The 16,896-nt window shown below is 57.1% G+C and overlaps 1 protein-coding gene, 2 non-coding genes and 1 pseudogene across 3 annotated transcripts; all 4 read right to left on the bottom strand.

Annotated features, from left to right (window-relative positions):
• Positions 1–1,502: 1,502 nt before the first annotated feature.
• Positions 1,503–2,023, bottom strand: LOC145458340 (uncharacterized). The gene is made up of 2 exons (XM_080336676.1): positions 1,875–2,023; positions 1,503–1,818 (listed from the first exon to the last, which is right to left on the bottom strand). Exons 1-2 carry the CDS (start codon positions 1,949–1,951, stop codon positions 1,503–1,505), a joined length of 393 nt encoding a protein of 130 aa, XP_080192802.1. The 5' UTR covers positions 1,952–2,023.
• A 6,407-nt stretch (positions 2,024–8,430) lies between these two features.
• On the bottom strand, positions 8,431–14,024 carry LOC145459538 (large subunit ribosomal RNA; annotated as a pseudogene).
• Positions 14,025–14,306: 282 nt separating this feature from the next.
• LOC145459534 (5.8S ribosomal RNA) lies at positions 14,307–14,460 on the bottom strand. Its single transcript, XR_013921454.1, has one exon. It is a non-coding gene; the product is annotated as a 5.8S ribosomal RNA (ribosomal RNA).
• Positions 14,461–14,766: 306 nt separating this feature from the next.
• LOC145459536 (small subunit ribosomal RNA) lies at positions 14,767–16,590 on the bottom strand. Its single transcript, XR_013921456.1, has one exon. It is a non-coding gene; the product is annotated as a small subunit ribosomal RNA (ribosomal RNA).
• Positions 16,591–16,896: the final 306 nt, after the last annotated feature.

Raw genomic sequence — 16,896 nt, 5'->3', positions numbered from 1 at the left:
TGTCCTTTGTCCACCATGAGGTGATCGACCCTGACGTGGGTAGCGTTGGTGTGGGGAACCATCGCTTTGTTGTCCTTTGTCCACCATGAGGTTATCGACCCTGACGTGGGCTGCGTTGGTGTGGGGGACCGTCGCGGTGGCGGTTTGGGTTGCCTTTCCGTGCATTGCGAAGCCGTATCGTGGAGCGTGTAGGCGGTATGGGGAGCAATCGCGGCGATGTCACGTGAGTGTCTGAAGCACCGTACGGTAGGACAAACATTCCACCGTTTCCTTTTGTCGTTACAGATGTGTGTTGGACGGGGGACTCGGCTTGGCGTGAGGGGTAAGCGTGCAATTCCTAACATGTTTTTCAGGTCATTTGCGAGGAAAAGATTCCCGTGGTCGGGAGTGGTCGATCCGTGCTTTCGGCACGGGTCGGCCTTTTTTTTTCATGCCTCTTCGATGTGGCGGTGCGAAGCGGCGATGTGTTTCGTGATGAGTGACGTGCGCGGTCGGCCGTGACCGTTGACCTCCGAACCTGACTTGCCTTTTTCCTTTCCATTTTTTCCTTTTTCTCTTTTCTTCGTCGGTGATCGGTTTGTCGGCATTCATTCCGTTCTGGATGTCACCTGGTCAAGACGTCATCATGCCTCGAGTTGTCAACGAAGAAAAGTCGGTCAAAGACGACGCGGCCAATCAAGGCCGGGTGCCACACGGGACCCCGGTCAAGGCGATAAAGGCTTCCGCAGGCAAAAACGACAGGAAGAAACGTCGAAAGGAGGCAAAACGGTTGCGACTGAAGGCGATCGAAGAAGACAAAGCCATTTCCAAAGAAAAGCGCGAGGCCGAGCATGAGGCCAGGCGACAACTGTCGCTAATGAAGACCGGCGTGACGTTGTCGAGGAAGCAAAAAAAAAGACTTGCGGCACGCCGTCGCCGTGCGAATAAACATTGAAACGTGCTTGTTATCACGTGTACTTCAACTTTTTTTTTCTCTTGCGTGTACTCTGATTGTTTATACTTTTTTTTTCTCTTGCGTGTACTCTGATTGTTTATTCTGTCTGGTGTTGACGATCGTTTAATCCTGTTCGTTTTTTTCAGCTGAACAATATCATACCTGTTGTAGTCGTGTATCATGAGCGTACAACCCAATACCGCGCTGACACTGATGATGCTGCCAAAGTCGACTGTGGATTTCGTCAACGAAGTTGTCGCCTCGCTGCGAACTATTTTTCCTGAGATACCAATCGAAGAACATTTGGCAAGGTTCAACAGATATCCCTCGTATTACAACCACCAAAGGCTGATGATGACATTCATGAGGGGTGCCATGCGTAATCGCGTGTCTCTGACTAATATTGATCGACTCGAAGGATGAACACGATTTATCTATGTCGTCGCGATATACGTTGTGTGTCGATCAATAAAACGCGTGTGCGACTGTCCCGTTTGCCTGACTAATTGTGATGCATATCTAGTTAGACAGCGAACGAAAACACACAATAATGTCTTGGAAAAGTTTATTAACCGCAATCGGATGCTGTTCGACACCATAAAGCGACGCATTTTGGCGCGTTGGTGTACTTCTTGTCATGCTCGTCGTCCGTTGCGGAGTCGTCTTGCGACGTGTACCTTAATAGATCTTCGAAGAGACGGTCGGTCCATTGCGTGTGGTCTTCCATGTTGCTGAGTTCGACTGTCTCACGCTTGGGTTTCTTATATCGTTTTGCAGATGGAGGACCCTGGGCACAAGGGATTTCGAGTGTGCCTGGTGATGCTTCGGGCGACGTTCTCCGTACGACCTCGGAACATGTCATGCACTTGGCGACCGTTCCCCAGCTGTTGCAAGTAAGGTATATATGACCGTCGTCTGATCGTACGCTGGTGTTTCTTACCTGGTGACACATTGAACGGTTTGGCTTGTTAGTGCGCCGCACTCGAAACAGTAACCTGCCGTCTCGTTGGATGTCATATGCTGCGTCTTGCTCTAACGAACTTCTCGTTTGCGCGACTTGTCACGAGGTTGCTGTCGCATCCGTGCCGTTCGAACCAGAATGAACCGTTGAACTGCACAAGATTCAGATCACGCCATGCGAACGGGCGCTCATTGGTCGACGTGTGTGTTCACGGATCGTCGGTGTTCCGGTCGGACGAGTTTCTCTCTCGTATGACCGACGTGTCCCTACCTTTGACCTTTCACCTGTTACCTCTTCAGCTATCTCTCGTTGAGTCAGCTAAGGCGTGTCACGTCTCATTCACTCTTTTCCTGTTGAGGTAGTAGCGTCTCGCGTATCGCAATGTCTTACAAAGGAGCTTATAAGAAGAAACCAGGAGAGGGTGTCAATTATACATGTCAGTTTCCGAAGGATTTTGTACGACCCTACGGAGCAGCCACTCACCACGACGCGACTGATAATACGTCGTGTATATACAACATAAGACCGGTCAATTGCGAATGGACGGTACGTCCCGAATATGCGTTAAGCGAGGTTGCCGATACTCTGTTCAAAACGGTGCAGCCAAGCAGGGATCTAAAGACGTTGGTCAACCCGACGTTAAAGGCGAGGTTTAAGCGCATAAAAGACGCCCTGATGGATGCGACGATCCCATTTTGGCACCGCAAAGAAAACCCACACTTTAAATTAACGATGAGCCGCGAAGAGGTGACGGATGCCATGGAAACTGTGAGGGGCCTTGTCGTAAAAGACGGTGAGGAAGACACCGAGAGCGATGCGGCGTTCTTGGAGGAGTATACGCGTACCATGTTGACGGTTGGAGCCGGATTAACACAGCTCGGCGCCCAGATTCGCGTAATGAGCGCGTGCATGACGGACTTGCAGGGTCTCAACAAGAAGACCGTACTGAACGTGCGAACGAAAGCCTTCAAGAAGAAGCCCACCTTCGCAAACTTATGCAATGCGGCGTATATCGGGAAAAAGAAACGTGGTAAGCCGGTAAATCAGGAGGTGGACAACGAGGTCGGGCGGGGACTGATGCGATTCGCTGTTGAGCACGACGAGGAAGACGAAGGAGAACAGCGACCGGCTAGACGAGGTCGCGCTCCTGTACCGAGGCGTCGTCAACGGAGTGACAGCTCGTCCGTTACTTCGTTGTCTTCGTCGCCGCGCCGTCGCAGGAAGGTCGCGAGGGGTTCCCGGGCTCGCGGATCGAGTGACTCGGTATCGATCACCGAAAGCGAAGTGGATTCGGGTGATTCGACACCTCCCGCGCGTCCGCGCAACTCCGAATTTAACAGCAAAAAGCGTTCTAAGCGGTCGAAGCGTTCGAAGCGAACCGAACCGGAGGATTCGGGTGACGAGGACGAGCCGTCCACTAGCAAGGCTGCGCGTGTTCGGGGCGCCAAGCGTGCGAAGCGCTCGAAGCGTTCGAAACGTGCCAGACGGGACGATTCGGATGACGTGGACCAGCCGACCGCTCATAGGACTGTCCGTGTTCGAGGCAAGAAGCCTTCGAAGCCCTCTGGACGAGAGGATCCGGATGAAGATGAGCCTTGTACCAGTAGGAGCGTCTCTGTTCGAGGCAAGAAGCCTTCAAAGCCCTCTGAACCAGAAGATCCGGATGAAGAGGAGCCCGCTACCAGTAAGACCGTCACTGCTCGCGGCAAGAAGCCTTCGGAGAGTGTCGCCGAGGCGAGCCGAGTTAATACCGAACCGCTCCCGGATGTGGTCGAGGATGAACCGGGCCCGTCACGTGGTGAAGGAGCTCCGCCCGTTTCTGCGGGTCGGACTCAAAAAAGACGGGCGCGTGCGAATAAGAAGAAGAAGAACGCAAACGCTCAACCTTCAAAATGTGCGCGGGACGACCAGCAGGATAATCCGGCGGAAAATTGACAATGAATGTTGTGTGCATCGGACTGTATGCTGCCGTTTATTTACAACATTTGCTGTGTTTCGTGTCCGGTTGGATGTCTTTCGCTGACTGTGCCTAATGTTATCGGCTGTCGTGTCGAACGTGTATGAACGTTTATGAACCGCCGTGGTCGGTTAGGCGTAATTCGTTCGGTTTGCGTATTATCCTAGGTTGCCGTATTTGCACGCACGTTTAAAGTTTCACGATCGTTTGCTGGTAATCACTCTTTGTTTTTCTTTGTGCAGAGATTATTAACCTGTTCTGATTGGTATCTATTTCAATGCAACAGTCGATTGATTCAAATCTCGTCGGCACCGTCTTACGCTATCCTGAGGTATGTGATACCTTCATCGTCGGTGCGAACTACGCTTATCTATTCCTTTTGTTTTCAAGCGTGACGAGCGTTTGGCTGTGTCTCTAGATCGCTTGGCTCGGAGGTTGGCACGACGTTCGGAACAGGCGGCCGAGTTCTTTCGGGACGACGTCTTCGAGGAAAGATCTCCTGCCGATATCAACGTTCTCGACGGTGGACGGCTTTCAAGGTGGGCGCTTACGCGAGCCTTCGCCACTTGCCGCACGTGCGGATCCTTGCTCCGGCACGTGTTGACTGAGAGTTCGTTTCGCGGTGGACGTGCTGCTGCTCTACGTTGCCGGTGTTCGTCGAACACGTATCGCGTGCCTCGCTTGGACGAGTGGCCCGAAGTCTTGCGAGGTTTGTCGCCTGACGAGCAGGATATCCTTTCCCTTTATCGATTAGGATACGGCGTAGTGACTGTGCGGCAACACGGATATCGCGTGAAAGACGGGCCCGTTTACGCAATATTACGATCTGATTCGCCAGCGTCACGCATCGAAGGCATACGTGATCCGATTCGACAGGCCGCGGTCAAAGCAGCTTACGAGTTTCTGCGTGCGTCCGACAACAGTCATTACGGCGCGTTGTGCGAGCGGTTTGACGGGGGTCATTTACCGGAACGGTTGAATTTTCTTCAGCTTTTCAATTTCATATTCGTTGAGACCGCCATATGGCCTTTGCTCTATCCGTTCAGGCACTTTTGCGAGACTGGTATAACGGATACCGGTCACCGTCAGAGCGCCAAGGTGTCGTTCACCTTGAAACTTCTTTGCGGTGTCGTCGATTATGCGGCCACCTATCCGCTGCTGCGGTTTCAATATGATCGGTGAGTCTTGTCGCTTATTCATAGCTACGCTGTTCACCTCTGTTACTTTGCCTGTAGGTGGATGTACAAGACGGTGACAGGCGCGGTCACGGTTGCTGGTGCCTTGACGTGCTCTCCGGCGCGTGCACTCGATTCTAAGCAATTCACGCCGACATTCTGGGAGTGGCAGCTTGCTTACGTGCTTGACGCTGTGCGCCAGTACGGATTTCCGCATGTCTTCCTGACAATCAGCCCGTATGAGTGGACGTTCCCTTACGCCGCTGACATTAGGGACAGGATGTCCGGGCTTGGATGCGGGCCGACGCAGTGCGCTGCGTTGGAGACGGTGAATTTGGCGCACGTGCTGGAGCAAGTGCTGCGCGGATACGTGTCCGGGATAGGAGGCCGAGCGCGTTGGAGAAGCAACCTTTTTGGTAACGCGGCTTCCGGCGACTCGAATGTCGTTACCTTCTTCTACAGGTGTGTCGATTGGCGATAGCCTGTGCGGGATTAATCGTTCGCATTTTGCCTTCAGGTTCGAATTCCAACGACGCGGGACTTTGCACGTGCACTATATTGCTTGGCTGCGCGACCTTGCGCTGTTTGACAACTCGCGTATTTCGGCGGATTTGCCCGATGGCGACAGCGAATTTGCTGCGTTAATTTACAACACGCAGAAGAGTCGTTCTGAGGTGCCGGGTATAGACGTGCGCTCGGATCCGACTTCTGTTGAAGTTCTCGAAGACCGTCCGGTTGTACTCTTGCAACGATCGCCTCGAGCCCATTCTCTCAATCTCAGGATTTACTCTCATGCGATAGTCGAATGCCTGCGTTGCTCGATGGACGTTCAATTTAGTGACGGTAGGGGACTTCTGCTCAAGTACATTGCTGGTTATGTGGCAAAGTTTTCGGATCACTCGGTCCCCCGTGACATTCTTTTCAGTTCCGTTGCCGCACACGCTCTGGCGTCCAGATACATATCGTGTCTGTCTCCGGCGGAGCCAGAAATGGTGATGGCTCTCGCGGATATCAGGATGGCTTATACCCCTGCCGATACCAAGCGATACCTTGTTCCGACGCTCGAGCGCTCCTGCGATGACGACGTCATCAAAGCGTATTTGTCTCGGTTCCCTTCGGACGAACAAATGACGGTTACCGAGTTCCTCCGCCACTACACTGTCACTCGTGGTTCCCGCGCTCACAAACGCCGGGCGACGCGTCCTGTTTTGTTGGGCCTCAAGTTCGTGTCGGTCATGAACGACGTGTACTTTTTTCAGGATGCGCTGATGACGACGCCGTTCCGTAGCTTGGAGGACCTCTACCATGATGCCTACGCGACCTTACCGTCGGAACTCCGCATGTTTTCGTTCGCCATCGCCAACAGAGCAGAGTTTTGGTCGAACAGGGACAGTGTTTTGGAACTGTGCAGTGTGCGCGGTGACCGGACGCATTTTGCCGTCACTTTGGTGGCGTGCGTGGCCAGTTACTTTCAGGTTTGGAACGGGTACGTTAACGGGACTTTCACAAACGCGCAACTGGAAGACCCGCCGCTGGACGTGTCGCTTCGCGTTGCGCTGTCTCCGATTCAGTCCGTTTTCGTCGACCAGGTCGTTTCCGATGTTCGTGCGCGAACGAGTGACGAGATCCAAGCGGATTTTCCCGTCGACGCGGACCGTCGACCTTACCGTCTGTTGTGCGGACCGCACGGGACGGGGAAGTCCTTGTGTCTGGTTCGTGTTGTCGTTCTTTCCCAGGAAGAAGCTGCACGTGTGTTGGTCGTCGCGCCGACCGGGCTGCTTGTGTCTACCTACAAGGCCAAGCTAGGACGCGACGTCACGTGTGAAACCGTTCACGCCGCTTTCCTCATCAATGTCGGTGAAGAGGGTTCACGAGTAACCAAGGTGAACTGGCGATTGCGTGAATTTGATCTGATAGTGATAGACGAGATTTCCATGATTTCGCGGCGCCATTCCGATCATATTTACATGTCTTTGCGCAACGCTGCTCCGGACGCCGTTGTAGCGTTCTTCGGCGATCAGCGGCAGCTACAACCGGTGGAACAGGATGGAATCACTGGCAGCATGTTCTCGAACCGGTCTCTCATGTCCCAGTGCGAACGGACGACGCTTCTGCATCAATACAGGACGTCCGATCAGGTTTTACAACGGTTCCTCTCTCTTTGTCGCCACGGTCGGCCTTCCGAGTTCCAGCTTGCCACTTTCGCGGACGGGAAAGTTCTGTTCGAAACGGATTACGCGACCGATGAGGATCTGTCTTCCGTTCGGTCCTCGTATCCGGATCATTTGGTGATCGCTTTTACGAACGCTTCTGTGCGCAGGTACAACGTTCTCGTCAGGGACGAGATATTTGCGGACGATTTACCCGAACTGAATGGGCGGTGCCCCACCTGCGACGGTGTACCAGAACCGGTGTATGTCGGTATGCGAGTTGTCCTCACTGAGAATCGCCACAAATCGAGATCGTACGTGAACGGCCAGCGTGGTGTCGTCTTGTCTACCGTCGGCAAGACCGTTCTTGTCGAGATCCCGTGTGGAACTATTGTCCGCGTTTATCCTGTTCGATCCCCTAAGGGTGTTTACTATCCATTCGCTCTCGCGTACGCCTCTACCATTCACAAGGTGCAGGGACAGACTTTGAACAAAGTGGTCGTCTGGTTTGATCGGACGCGTGTTCCACCGGGCTGTGCGTACGTGGCGTTGTCTCGTGTGAAGCGTTCGGAAGACATTTTGTTCATGGTGCCTCCGCTGACGTGTCATTTCGATAACGTTACTTTTGCCGCTTAGCCGTTTCTTGTTCGTTTTCCTTTTCATATTTTCCTTTCGTTAGTTAGGTGATTCTCAATGCGTTTACGGTACGTGCACGAGCCTCCCCGTGGCAGAATCGGTAACGCGTACTCGCGGCTGATACGTGCTGAAACCTATTCAGTTTTTGCTCTGTCGCTTACTCGAATCTTTTCTTTTCAGGCAGAGATGGATTCGCGACCATGCGTCGATCGTTCGTTATTTACTGTCGTATCCGTCTCCCGTTTCCCGTTCGCTTTCGTGAATTCAAATATAAACTTGTAATGCCGTTTCGTGTTTTCGTCTTTGACTTCCTCGTCGTCAGACTTGTCATGAAAGATAGTCAGGGCCTTCCGACCTCGAAAAAAAACTTGGCGAAAAAAAGAGACCCGACCTGCCGCCGAAGCGAGCCGCCGGGAATCGATCAAAATGTTTCGGTCAGACTTGGCGAAAAAAAAGAGACCCGAGCGGCCGCCGAAACGAACCGCCGGGAATCGATCAAAATGTTTCGGTCAGACTTTGCGCAAAAAAAAGAGACCCGAACGGCCGCCGAAGCGAACCGTCGGGAATCGATCAAAATGTTTCGGTCAGAGTTCGCGGGCCACCTACTCCGGCCCAATAGCCATCCCATGGCAAGATAAGTCAGTCATCCCGCCACTAGGGGCGGGTGGGAGTGGTTGCACGGGAACGTCGGGAACTCGCGAAAATGATCCCTGTGGTAACTTTTCTGTCACCTCCAGCTCGAAACTCGCGAGCGCTGAAGGATCGATAGGCCGCGCTTTCGCGGTCCGTATTCATACTGAAAATCCGGATCAAGCGAGCTTTTGCCCTTTTGCTCCACGCGAGGTTTCCGTCCTCGCCGAGCTCGCCTTAGGACACCTGCGTTACTCTTTGACAGATGTACCGCCCCAGTCAAACTCCCCGCCTGACGCTGTCTTCAGAGCGGGTCGCCCGCGGCGCCGAGGCCGCGGGCTTAAGACCAAAATCGTACGCCGGCTTCGCGCCGGCTCGCTCCCGCCTCACTGAATGAGCGAAAAAACGACCAGAGTAGTGGTATTTCACCGGCGGCGCCTCGCGGCGCCTCCCACTTATCCTACGCCTCTCGTGTCTCTTCACAAAGTCGGACTAGAGTCAAGCTCAACAGGGTCTTCTTTCCCCGCTAATTCCGCCAAGCCCGTTCCCTTGGCTGTGGTTTCGCCAGATAGCAGACAGGGACAGAGGGAATCTCGTTAATCCATTCATGCGCGTCACTAATTAGATGACGAGGCATTTGGCTATCATAGAGGCAGCGGTCACCGGCCCATTGGCCATTCCGGCAGATGCTCGAATCATATACCCATGCTCGCATCTGCTAGCTGCGCCGCCTCACTTGTGCTCGGTTTACTCAAAGTGGGTCGAGCTTGACCCCGCGTAGGCATGATGGCAGCGAACTGCGCATCCGGTTCGGTCCCGGGCACTGCCACCTCAGGAATTACAGACGGGGTATATACCCCCAGCACTTTTCGCCTTCGGCCTCCGGAAGGCCCCACCTTCGATTTCGGACTTCGCGGGGTATTCCTACACAAGGCCTCGTCGATCACCGCGTTGAACAACACCGGCGATAGGGGGTCGCCCTGCCGAACACCTCGCGTGACGACAACGCGCTCCCCGTACAAATCGGTCGTTGCCCCCTCATAGCAACTACTAATGTACTCCACGAGGGGCTCAGGAACTCCCATTCGTCGGGCCGCCCTTCGAATGCTGTCGTGCTTGACGGAATCGAACGCCTTCCTCAGGTCGAGGAAGACGACACACAGGTTGGACCCCTTGGCCTTGGCCTGAGTGATCATCGCGTCAAGCAGCGTCACATTCTCCGCGCAGCCGTCAGTAGGGAGAAAGGCCCGCTGCATGGGATTTAGTTTAAAGCTCATGCTGAGACGTTTAGCCAACACCTTGTGGAACACCCGGACGAGCACCGGACCGATGGTAATCGGCCGGTATTCACCGGGAGACTTGGGGTTATTGACTTTCGGAACCAACACGGTTCGGGCTGAGCGAAGCGGCAGAGGCAGGGCACGGTTTAAGATCCACAGGTTGAATAACTTCACAAGGTAGTTGACGGATAGCTTCTTGACGCATCCGAGTGTCATCCCGTCCGGTCCTGGTGCCGAAGGGCGAGAGGTTCGCAAAGCATAGGTCACCTCCTCTGCTGTCACCCCGGATAACAGATCCCAGTCGATTGGCCCTTTCGGGGTCGTCCGTCTATTATCCGCTCCAGCCTCAACACTCATTATTTTGCGCCAGAAGGCGATCATCTCTGACCGAGACGGTTGCCCCAGGGCCCCCGAACTCCGCCAACTACCCCCTAGGACCAGACTCGCACACGCCTTCCTGGACTTACCGTACGACCTCTGTACGATAGCGTATCTATCCCTCCGTAGGGATCTCTCCGATCGGAACCCCTCCCGCGGGGGCTTCCTTTTAGCCCAGGTGCTAGACGGCATGCTGATCCCAAGGCGTTCCATTAAATCACCCGCGTGCGCCGTAAGTACTCCTGCCAGAGCCGCCCCCTGAGGACGTTCAGCAACCAACTGATCTAGGATGCCTTCCTCGCCAGGGTCCAAGGGGTCCAAGGGATCCCGAGGCTCCAGAGAAGATAGGGTCTCACGTAGACGTTCCTCCCAGATATCTCGAGCTTCGGCCGACCTGTACAAGCTTTGGGGTTCGCCGTCCCCCATCGCCCGTCTAAACGAGACCATTGCCGCCCCGGCCGCGGGGTCTTCGGGCTCCGGGCCATTTGCCGCCCCGGAGCTCGTGAATGTTGGGTTCCTGCTACCCTCAGGAACAAGGTGATCAAGCCCCTCGGTCGCACTGTTCACCCCGGGGTGCTCGGGTCCATTTGCCGCTCCCAATACCCCTCGCACAGTCGCCCCTTCCTCAAGGGGGCTAGGATGACTCGGCCTATTGGTCGCGCCGTGCCGTCCTGAACCTGCGGGCCCTTGCTGAAGGGGCCCTGGGGTGGTGGATCCATTTGCCGCATCCACCCCCGCTGGGCTAGGGGCAGTTTGCCTTCCTTCCGAGCTATTGGCCGCCTCGGATTCTAGCCGCAGCACAAGTTCTCTGTACTTCTTGTCCTTTCTATGACACCGGATGGCCTCGATGCTCCGGGTGAAGTTGAGTACCCTCTCGAAGACTTTGTAGTCGATCTTCCTGCCAGAAGACTTCAGGTGCAACTCCGCCCCCGCCAAAAGTTGCTCCTCCTCACGGCACCACTGCCGCCTTTTGTTCGCGATCTTCGCAATCGCTTCAGCCGCAAACGCCACCGAGTGGCTCCGTTTACGGTGTTGCCCTCTGCCTTGGGGCGAACTGAATGACCGGTCACAGGTCCCGCACGGGAATACAGCCCGAGATCCACCCCCTGGGGTACAGCTCCCTGGAGTCTCGGCGGCCATTGCTAACTTCTCTGGATTCTTGCTGTACTTCCTCTTTGCTGAACTTCTCGCTTTCTTTGTCGTGAATAACTCTCAGATACAGATACAACTAGCTAGAGTACTGTAAAAGAAGAGAACATTCGGTAAGCACCAGGCGACAATCGACAAATAGGCGGGGGGGGGACAGCCACCCTCCGCCAAGGGCCCGCACCGTGGGACCGAGTCCCCACCCCTTGCGGACCTTTCGCAGTGGGTGAGACACATCGGAACCAGGCCGGCCCCTGGGGGCGGGTAGGTTAGGGGAGGTTGCCAGGGTATCGGGTGGGTACCCAACGCCCAGCTAACGGGTGTTCCATGTAGAGCCTTGCCTTCCGCAACAGGGGACCAGTGTTTCAGCCGGAACCCAAGCCGATGGTTAGGACTACTAGGCAGAGGAACTATCCGTATTTAAGCAGCAGGCTGCTAAGGGGGGCTTTCCAAAGGCCCTACCTTCGGGTCCTAACACCAGGTGTTAGAGGACAGACCTAAAACCGTTCGGTCTATCCTAGTGCTAGAGGCGTCCCCACCTTCCGCATCGGTAAACCAGTCATCAGCCGGAGTATCTCGCCGTGGGTGGGGGGTTTCAGGCCTATGACCTAGAGGCGTTTGGTCATAGTCAGAGGGGACATCCCACCTAGAGTCGTTTGGTGTCAGTCTCCTCCTCAGTAGGTCTCGGTCGCCTTTGACCTAGAGTCGTTCGGTCAAAGTCAGAGGTACGCGGCGCTTTACGGAGCCTCCGACCCTATCTCCGGGCGAACCGATTCCAGGGTCTCCGCTCCTTACCAAGAAAAGATAACTCTCCCCGGGACTCACGCCGGCGTCTCCGAGTTCGTTTGCGTCGCCGCGTCGGGCGCCTGACGGCGCCGATCTCCGCGTCGGGGCTCGGGAATATTAACCAGATTCCCTTTCGGCCTCGGCGGGGGCGAAGACGAGCAACGCCCCCCGATCGAAAACTGCGTTCGCTTGCGCCTTAGGGTCGGCTGACCCACGTTCAACTGCTGTTCACATGGAACCCTTCTCCACTTCGACCTTCAAAGTTCTCGTTTGAATATTTGCTACTGCCACCAAGATCTGCACCGACGGCTGCTCCAGGCGAGCTCGCGCTCCGCCCTTCGACGCCCGCCGCCGCGCCCTTCCTACTCGTCGACGCCTAGGGCCGTGGTGCGGCTCGCGCCGCGTCGACGGCCGGGTATAGGCCCTACGCTCCAGCGCCATCCATTTTCAGGGCTGCGCGATTCGGCAGGTGAGTTGTTACACACTCCTTAGCGGGTTCCGACTTCCGTGGCCACCTTCCTGCTGTCTGTATCGCGCAACACCTTTTGTGGGCTCTGATGAGCGTACGCGTCGGGCGCCTTAACCCGGCGTTCGGTTCATCCCGCATCGCCAGTCCTGCTTACCAAGAGTGGCCCACTGGGCACTCGCATTCTCGTCGCGCTCGTGCGCGCCCCGCTCCAGGCCGAGCGAGCGGGGCCTCTTACCAATTTAAAGTTTGAGAATAGGTCGAGGACGTTTCGTCCCCGAGCCCTCTAATCATTCGCTTTACCAGATAAAACTGCGAAAAAGCGCCAGCTATCCTGAGGGAAACTTCGGAAGGAACCAGCTACTAGACGGTTCGATTAGTCTTTCGCCCCTATACCCAGGTAGGACGATCAATTTGCACGTTAGAATCGCTACGGTCCTCCACCAGAGTTTCCTCTGGCTTCGACCTTCCCAGGCATAGTTCACCATCTTTCGGGTCCCAACGGGAACGCTCTCGCTCGGCCGCCCCGACTGCGCGGCGGCGGTCGGCCGGTCGTGCTCGCGGCCCCGCGCGGGGGCCGGATCCGACCTCGCGCGTCCGTGACGCGCTTCAGTTTCCTTTCGCTCTCGGGTCTCGTACCGCCAGACAACTCGCGCTCGCGTTAGACTCCTTGGTCCGTGTTTCAAGACGGGTCGGGAAGGTGGCCGACACGACCGCGGACCCCGTGCGCGAGGCGAACGCCCGACCCCGACGACGCGGCCGCCGCCGGCACCGCGAACGGTACCGCCGACGCCCGACGCCAGCCCGGGCCGCGCGAACGCCCGCCGCCTCCGGAGAGGCGGCGCGCGCGGCGCCGTCACCTCGGCCCCCGGCCGGCGTTCCGCGCGCCCGGCTGTAACACCGCCGCCCGCGAGGGCGACGGCCACCTTCCGAGCGCGCTTCTCTCCGACCGCGAGCCGGTCGCGGCCCGCCCGCGCGGCTAGTGCGCCGGTGCGTCACGCGCGCCCCGACGAGGACGGGGCTCGCGCCTCCGCCCGTCGCCGCGACGCGCCTCCGCGCCCGACTGAAAGCCGCCCGGGCCCGGACGGGCCCTCCCGTTTACCTCTCGACGGTTTCACGTACTTTTGAACTCTCTCTTCAAAGTGCTTTTCAACTTTCCCTCACGGTACTTGTTCGCTATCGGTCTCGCGACCGTATTCAGTCTTAGATGGAGTTTACCACCCGCTTCAGGCTGCATTCTCAAACAACCCGACTCCGGGAAGGGCCTTAGCGGCGGCGGCGCGCGCCCTCGCGGGCCTGACACCCTCGCGGGGGAGAGGCCTCGATCAGAAGGACTTCGGCGCCCGCCGGCCGTCGCAGGGGCTCTTCCTTACGTCACATTCCGGCGCGCTTCGAGAACGCGCGGGTTCGACGCTGGACGGATCCCGCTTCACTCGCCGTTACTCGGGGAATCCCCGTTGGTTTCTTTTCCACCGCTTAATAATATGCTTAAATTCAGCGGGTAGCCTCGCCTGAACTCAGGTCGAAGTCGTACCTCTGCCGGCGCCTCGTCGGCCGCCGGTCACCGCCGCGCGCCTCGCCGGGAGCCGCACCGCCCAAAGCCGCGCCGCGCCACGACCGCCAGTACCGCGCCCGGAGGCGCGATCGCAACGGCGGCCGAGTCGCGGAGCGACCGGGTCCGGCCCCGACGCGGGCGCGCGCCGGTCTACCTCGGAGCGACGGGCCTCGCGGCCCGACGCCCAAACTCCCAGGCTTGTCTCGGCCGCGGGCGGCTCCTACCAAAGCCGCCTCGCGCATCGCGTCACGCCGACCCTGAGGCAGACGCGGCGCCGGGATTTGCCCGACGCCGCAATTTGCGTTCGGAATATCGACGTTCAATGTGTTCTGCAATTCACATTACTTCTCGCACTTAGCTGCGTCCTTCATCGACTCGCGAGCCTAGTGATCCACCGTCGAGAGTCGTACTCTCTTTGCTTTCAGGACAACTCCGCATCGCTTCGCTCACCACGGTCATTCGCGGGCGCCGGCTCGCTCGAGGCCGACGCCGCCGAGGGAACCGACCTAGAGGCGTTCGGTCTCGGTCCCTCTCCGAAGGCGGGCCCCGACGACGGCCATCCCCGGCCCGCCGTCGAGCGCCCGCCCTTCTCTGTCACGACGGTCTCGTTCACGACGAGCGGCGCCCAAGCGCGGGGCGCCGCGACGCCGAGTCCTCGCGGACACGGCGCCAGATCAAAAAGCAACGGGGCCTCGCACCCCACGGACAACGATAATGATCCTTCCGCAGGTTCACCTACGGAAACCTTGTTACGACTTTTACTTCCTCTAAACGATCAAGTTCGGTCGTCTTCCCGGCGCACCGCCGCGCCCGTCGCCGGGCACGCGACGGGGCCGGTCCGAGGATCTCACTAAACCGTTCAATCGGTAGTAGCGACGGGCGGTGTGTACAAAGGGCAGGGACGTAATCAACGCGAGCTGATGACTCGCGCTTACTGGGAATTCCTCGTTCGAGGGCAACAATTGCAAGGCCCTATCCCAATCACGGACGGGGTTCAACGGGTTACCCGGACCTCTCGGCCCGGGCGCACTCGCTGATCCGTCCAGTGTAGCGCGCGTGCGGCCCCGAACATCTAAGGGCATCACAGACCTGTTATTGCTCGATCTCGTGTGGCTAAACGCCACTAGTCCCTCTAAGAAGTTGGACGCCGACCGCCGAGGGTCGCGTAACTATTTAGCATGCCAGAGTCTCGTTCGTTATCGGAATTAACCAGACAAATCGCTCCACCAACTAAGAACGGCCATGCACCACCACCCACAGAATCAAGAAAGAGCTGTCAATCTGTCAATCCTTCCCGTGTCCGGGCCGGGTGAGTTTCCCCGTGTTGAGTCAAATTAAGCCGCAGGCTCCACTCCTGGTGGTGCCCTTCCGTCAATTCCTTTAAGTTTCAGCTTTGCAACCATACTTCCCCCGGAACCCAAAGACTTTGGTTTCCCGGAGGCTGCCGGCGAGGTCGTCATGGTAACGCCCGCCGATCGCCAGTTGGCATCGTTTATAGTCAGAACTAGGACGGTATCTGATCGTCTTCGAACCTCTGACTTTCGCTCTTGATTAAAGAAAACGTTCTTGGCGAACGCTTTCGCAGCTGCTCGTCTTCCGCCGGTCCAAGAATTTCACCTCTGACGGCAGAGTACGGACGCCCCCGGCCGTCCCTCTTAATCATTACCTCGCTCCCGCGAACGCCAACGAAACGAGACCGAGGTCCTATTCCGTTATTCCATGCGACACTATGCAGGCGGGCGGCCTGCTTTGAACACTCTAATTTTTTCAAAGTAAACTCGTCGGCCCGACCCGCGGCACCCGGTCAAGAGCACCGCGGGCGGCGCCGACAGGCGGAACCCGCGACGCCGGTGCACGCCCTGCGACGGACCGGCGCCGCGCGCTCTACATCCAACTACGAGCTTTTCAACCGCAACAACTTTAGCATACACTTTCGGAGCTGGAATTACCGCGGCTGCTGGCACCAGACTTGCCCTCCGATGGATACTCGACAAGAGTTTTAGAATGTACTCATTCCGATTGCGGGGCCTCGTTAGAGTCCCGCATCGTTATTTTTCGTCACTACCTCCCCGTGTCGGGAATGGGTAATTTGCGCGCCTGCTGCCTTCCTTGGATGTGGTAGCCGTTTCTCAGGCTCCCTCTCCGGAATCGAACCCTGATTCCCCGTCACCCGTTATCACAAAGGTAAGCCCGTAGCCTACCTTCGAAAGTTGATAGGTCAGACACTTGAATGGTAGGTCGCCGCCGCGAAGGCGTGCGATCCGCGTGGTTATCCAGAGTCATCGAAAGAGACGGGCCCTCGCGGGCCCGGTCGGGTTCGAACCAATAAAAGCGCGCCTCCCGGAGTCGGCGCTCGGTCGCATGTATTAGCTCTGGAATTGCCACAGTTATCCACGTTAGCTCTCGCAAGGACCAAATAAACCAAGACTGATTTAATGAGCCGTTCGCAGTTTCACTTTACGTTCAGTTCGTACTTACACCTGCATGGCTTAATCTTTGAGACAAGCATATCACTACTGGCAGGATCAACCAGATATCTCTCGCGCACTGCGAGGCCCGCCCCTGGGCCGGGGGTCGGGCGTCGGGACCAAGGTGGTGCCGCCGTTCATCGGCACCGGCGCCGCCGCTCTACGGCGCCCGTCGCTTTCGCTCTCTCGATCGTCGGACCGTTCTCGGGTCGCCCGCCGTCGTCTCGTGGGACGCGGACGCCCGCCGTTCACCGCTTAATAGAATCACTCGCGCTCGGAACCGAATCCGAGACGGACGCGAGGCCTGCCGCCGGGGCTCGGGCGCTGCTCTGCCGCGACGCGATGCACGGATAAGCGCCCGGAGCCGCCGCGGC

This window comes from Botryllus schlosseri, chromosome 16 (genome assembly GCF_051294905.1).
Source record: "Botryllus schlosseri isolate E-star chromosome 16, Bs_hap1, whole genome shotgun sequence".
Classification (NCBI taxonomy): Eukaryota; Metazoa; Chordata; class Ascidiacea; order Stolidobranchia; family Styelidae; genus Botryllus; species Botryllus schlosseri.
The sequence above is the reverse complement of the archived record's forward strand: the minus strand, read 5'-3'. Positions and strand labels throughout refer to the sequence as shown.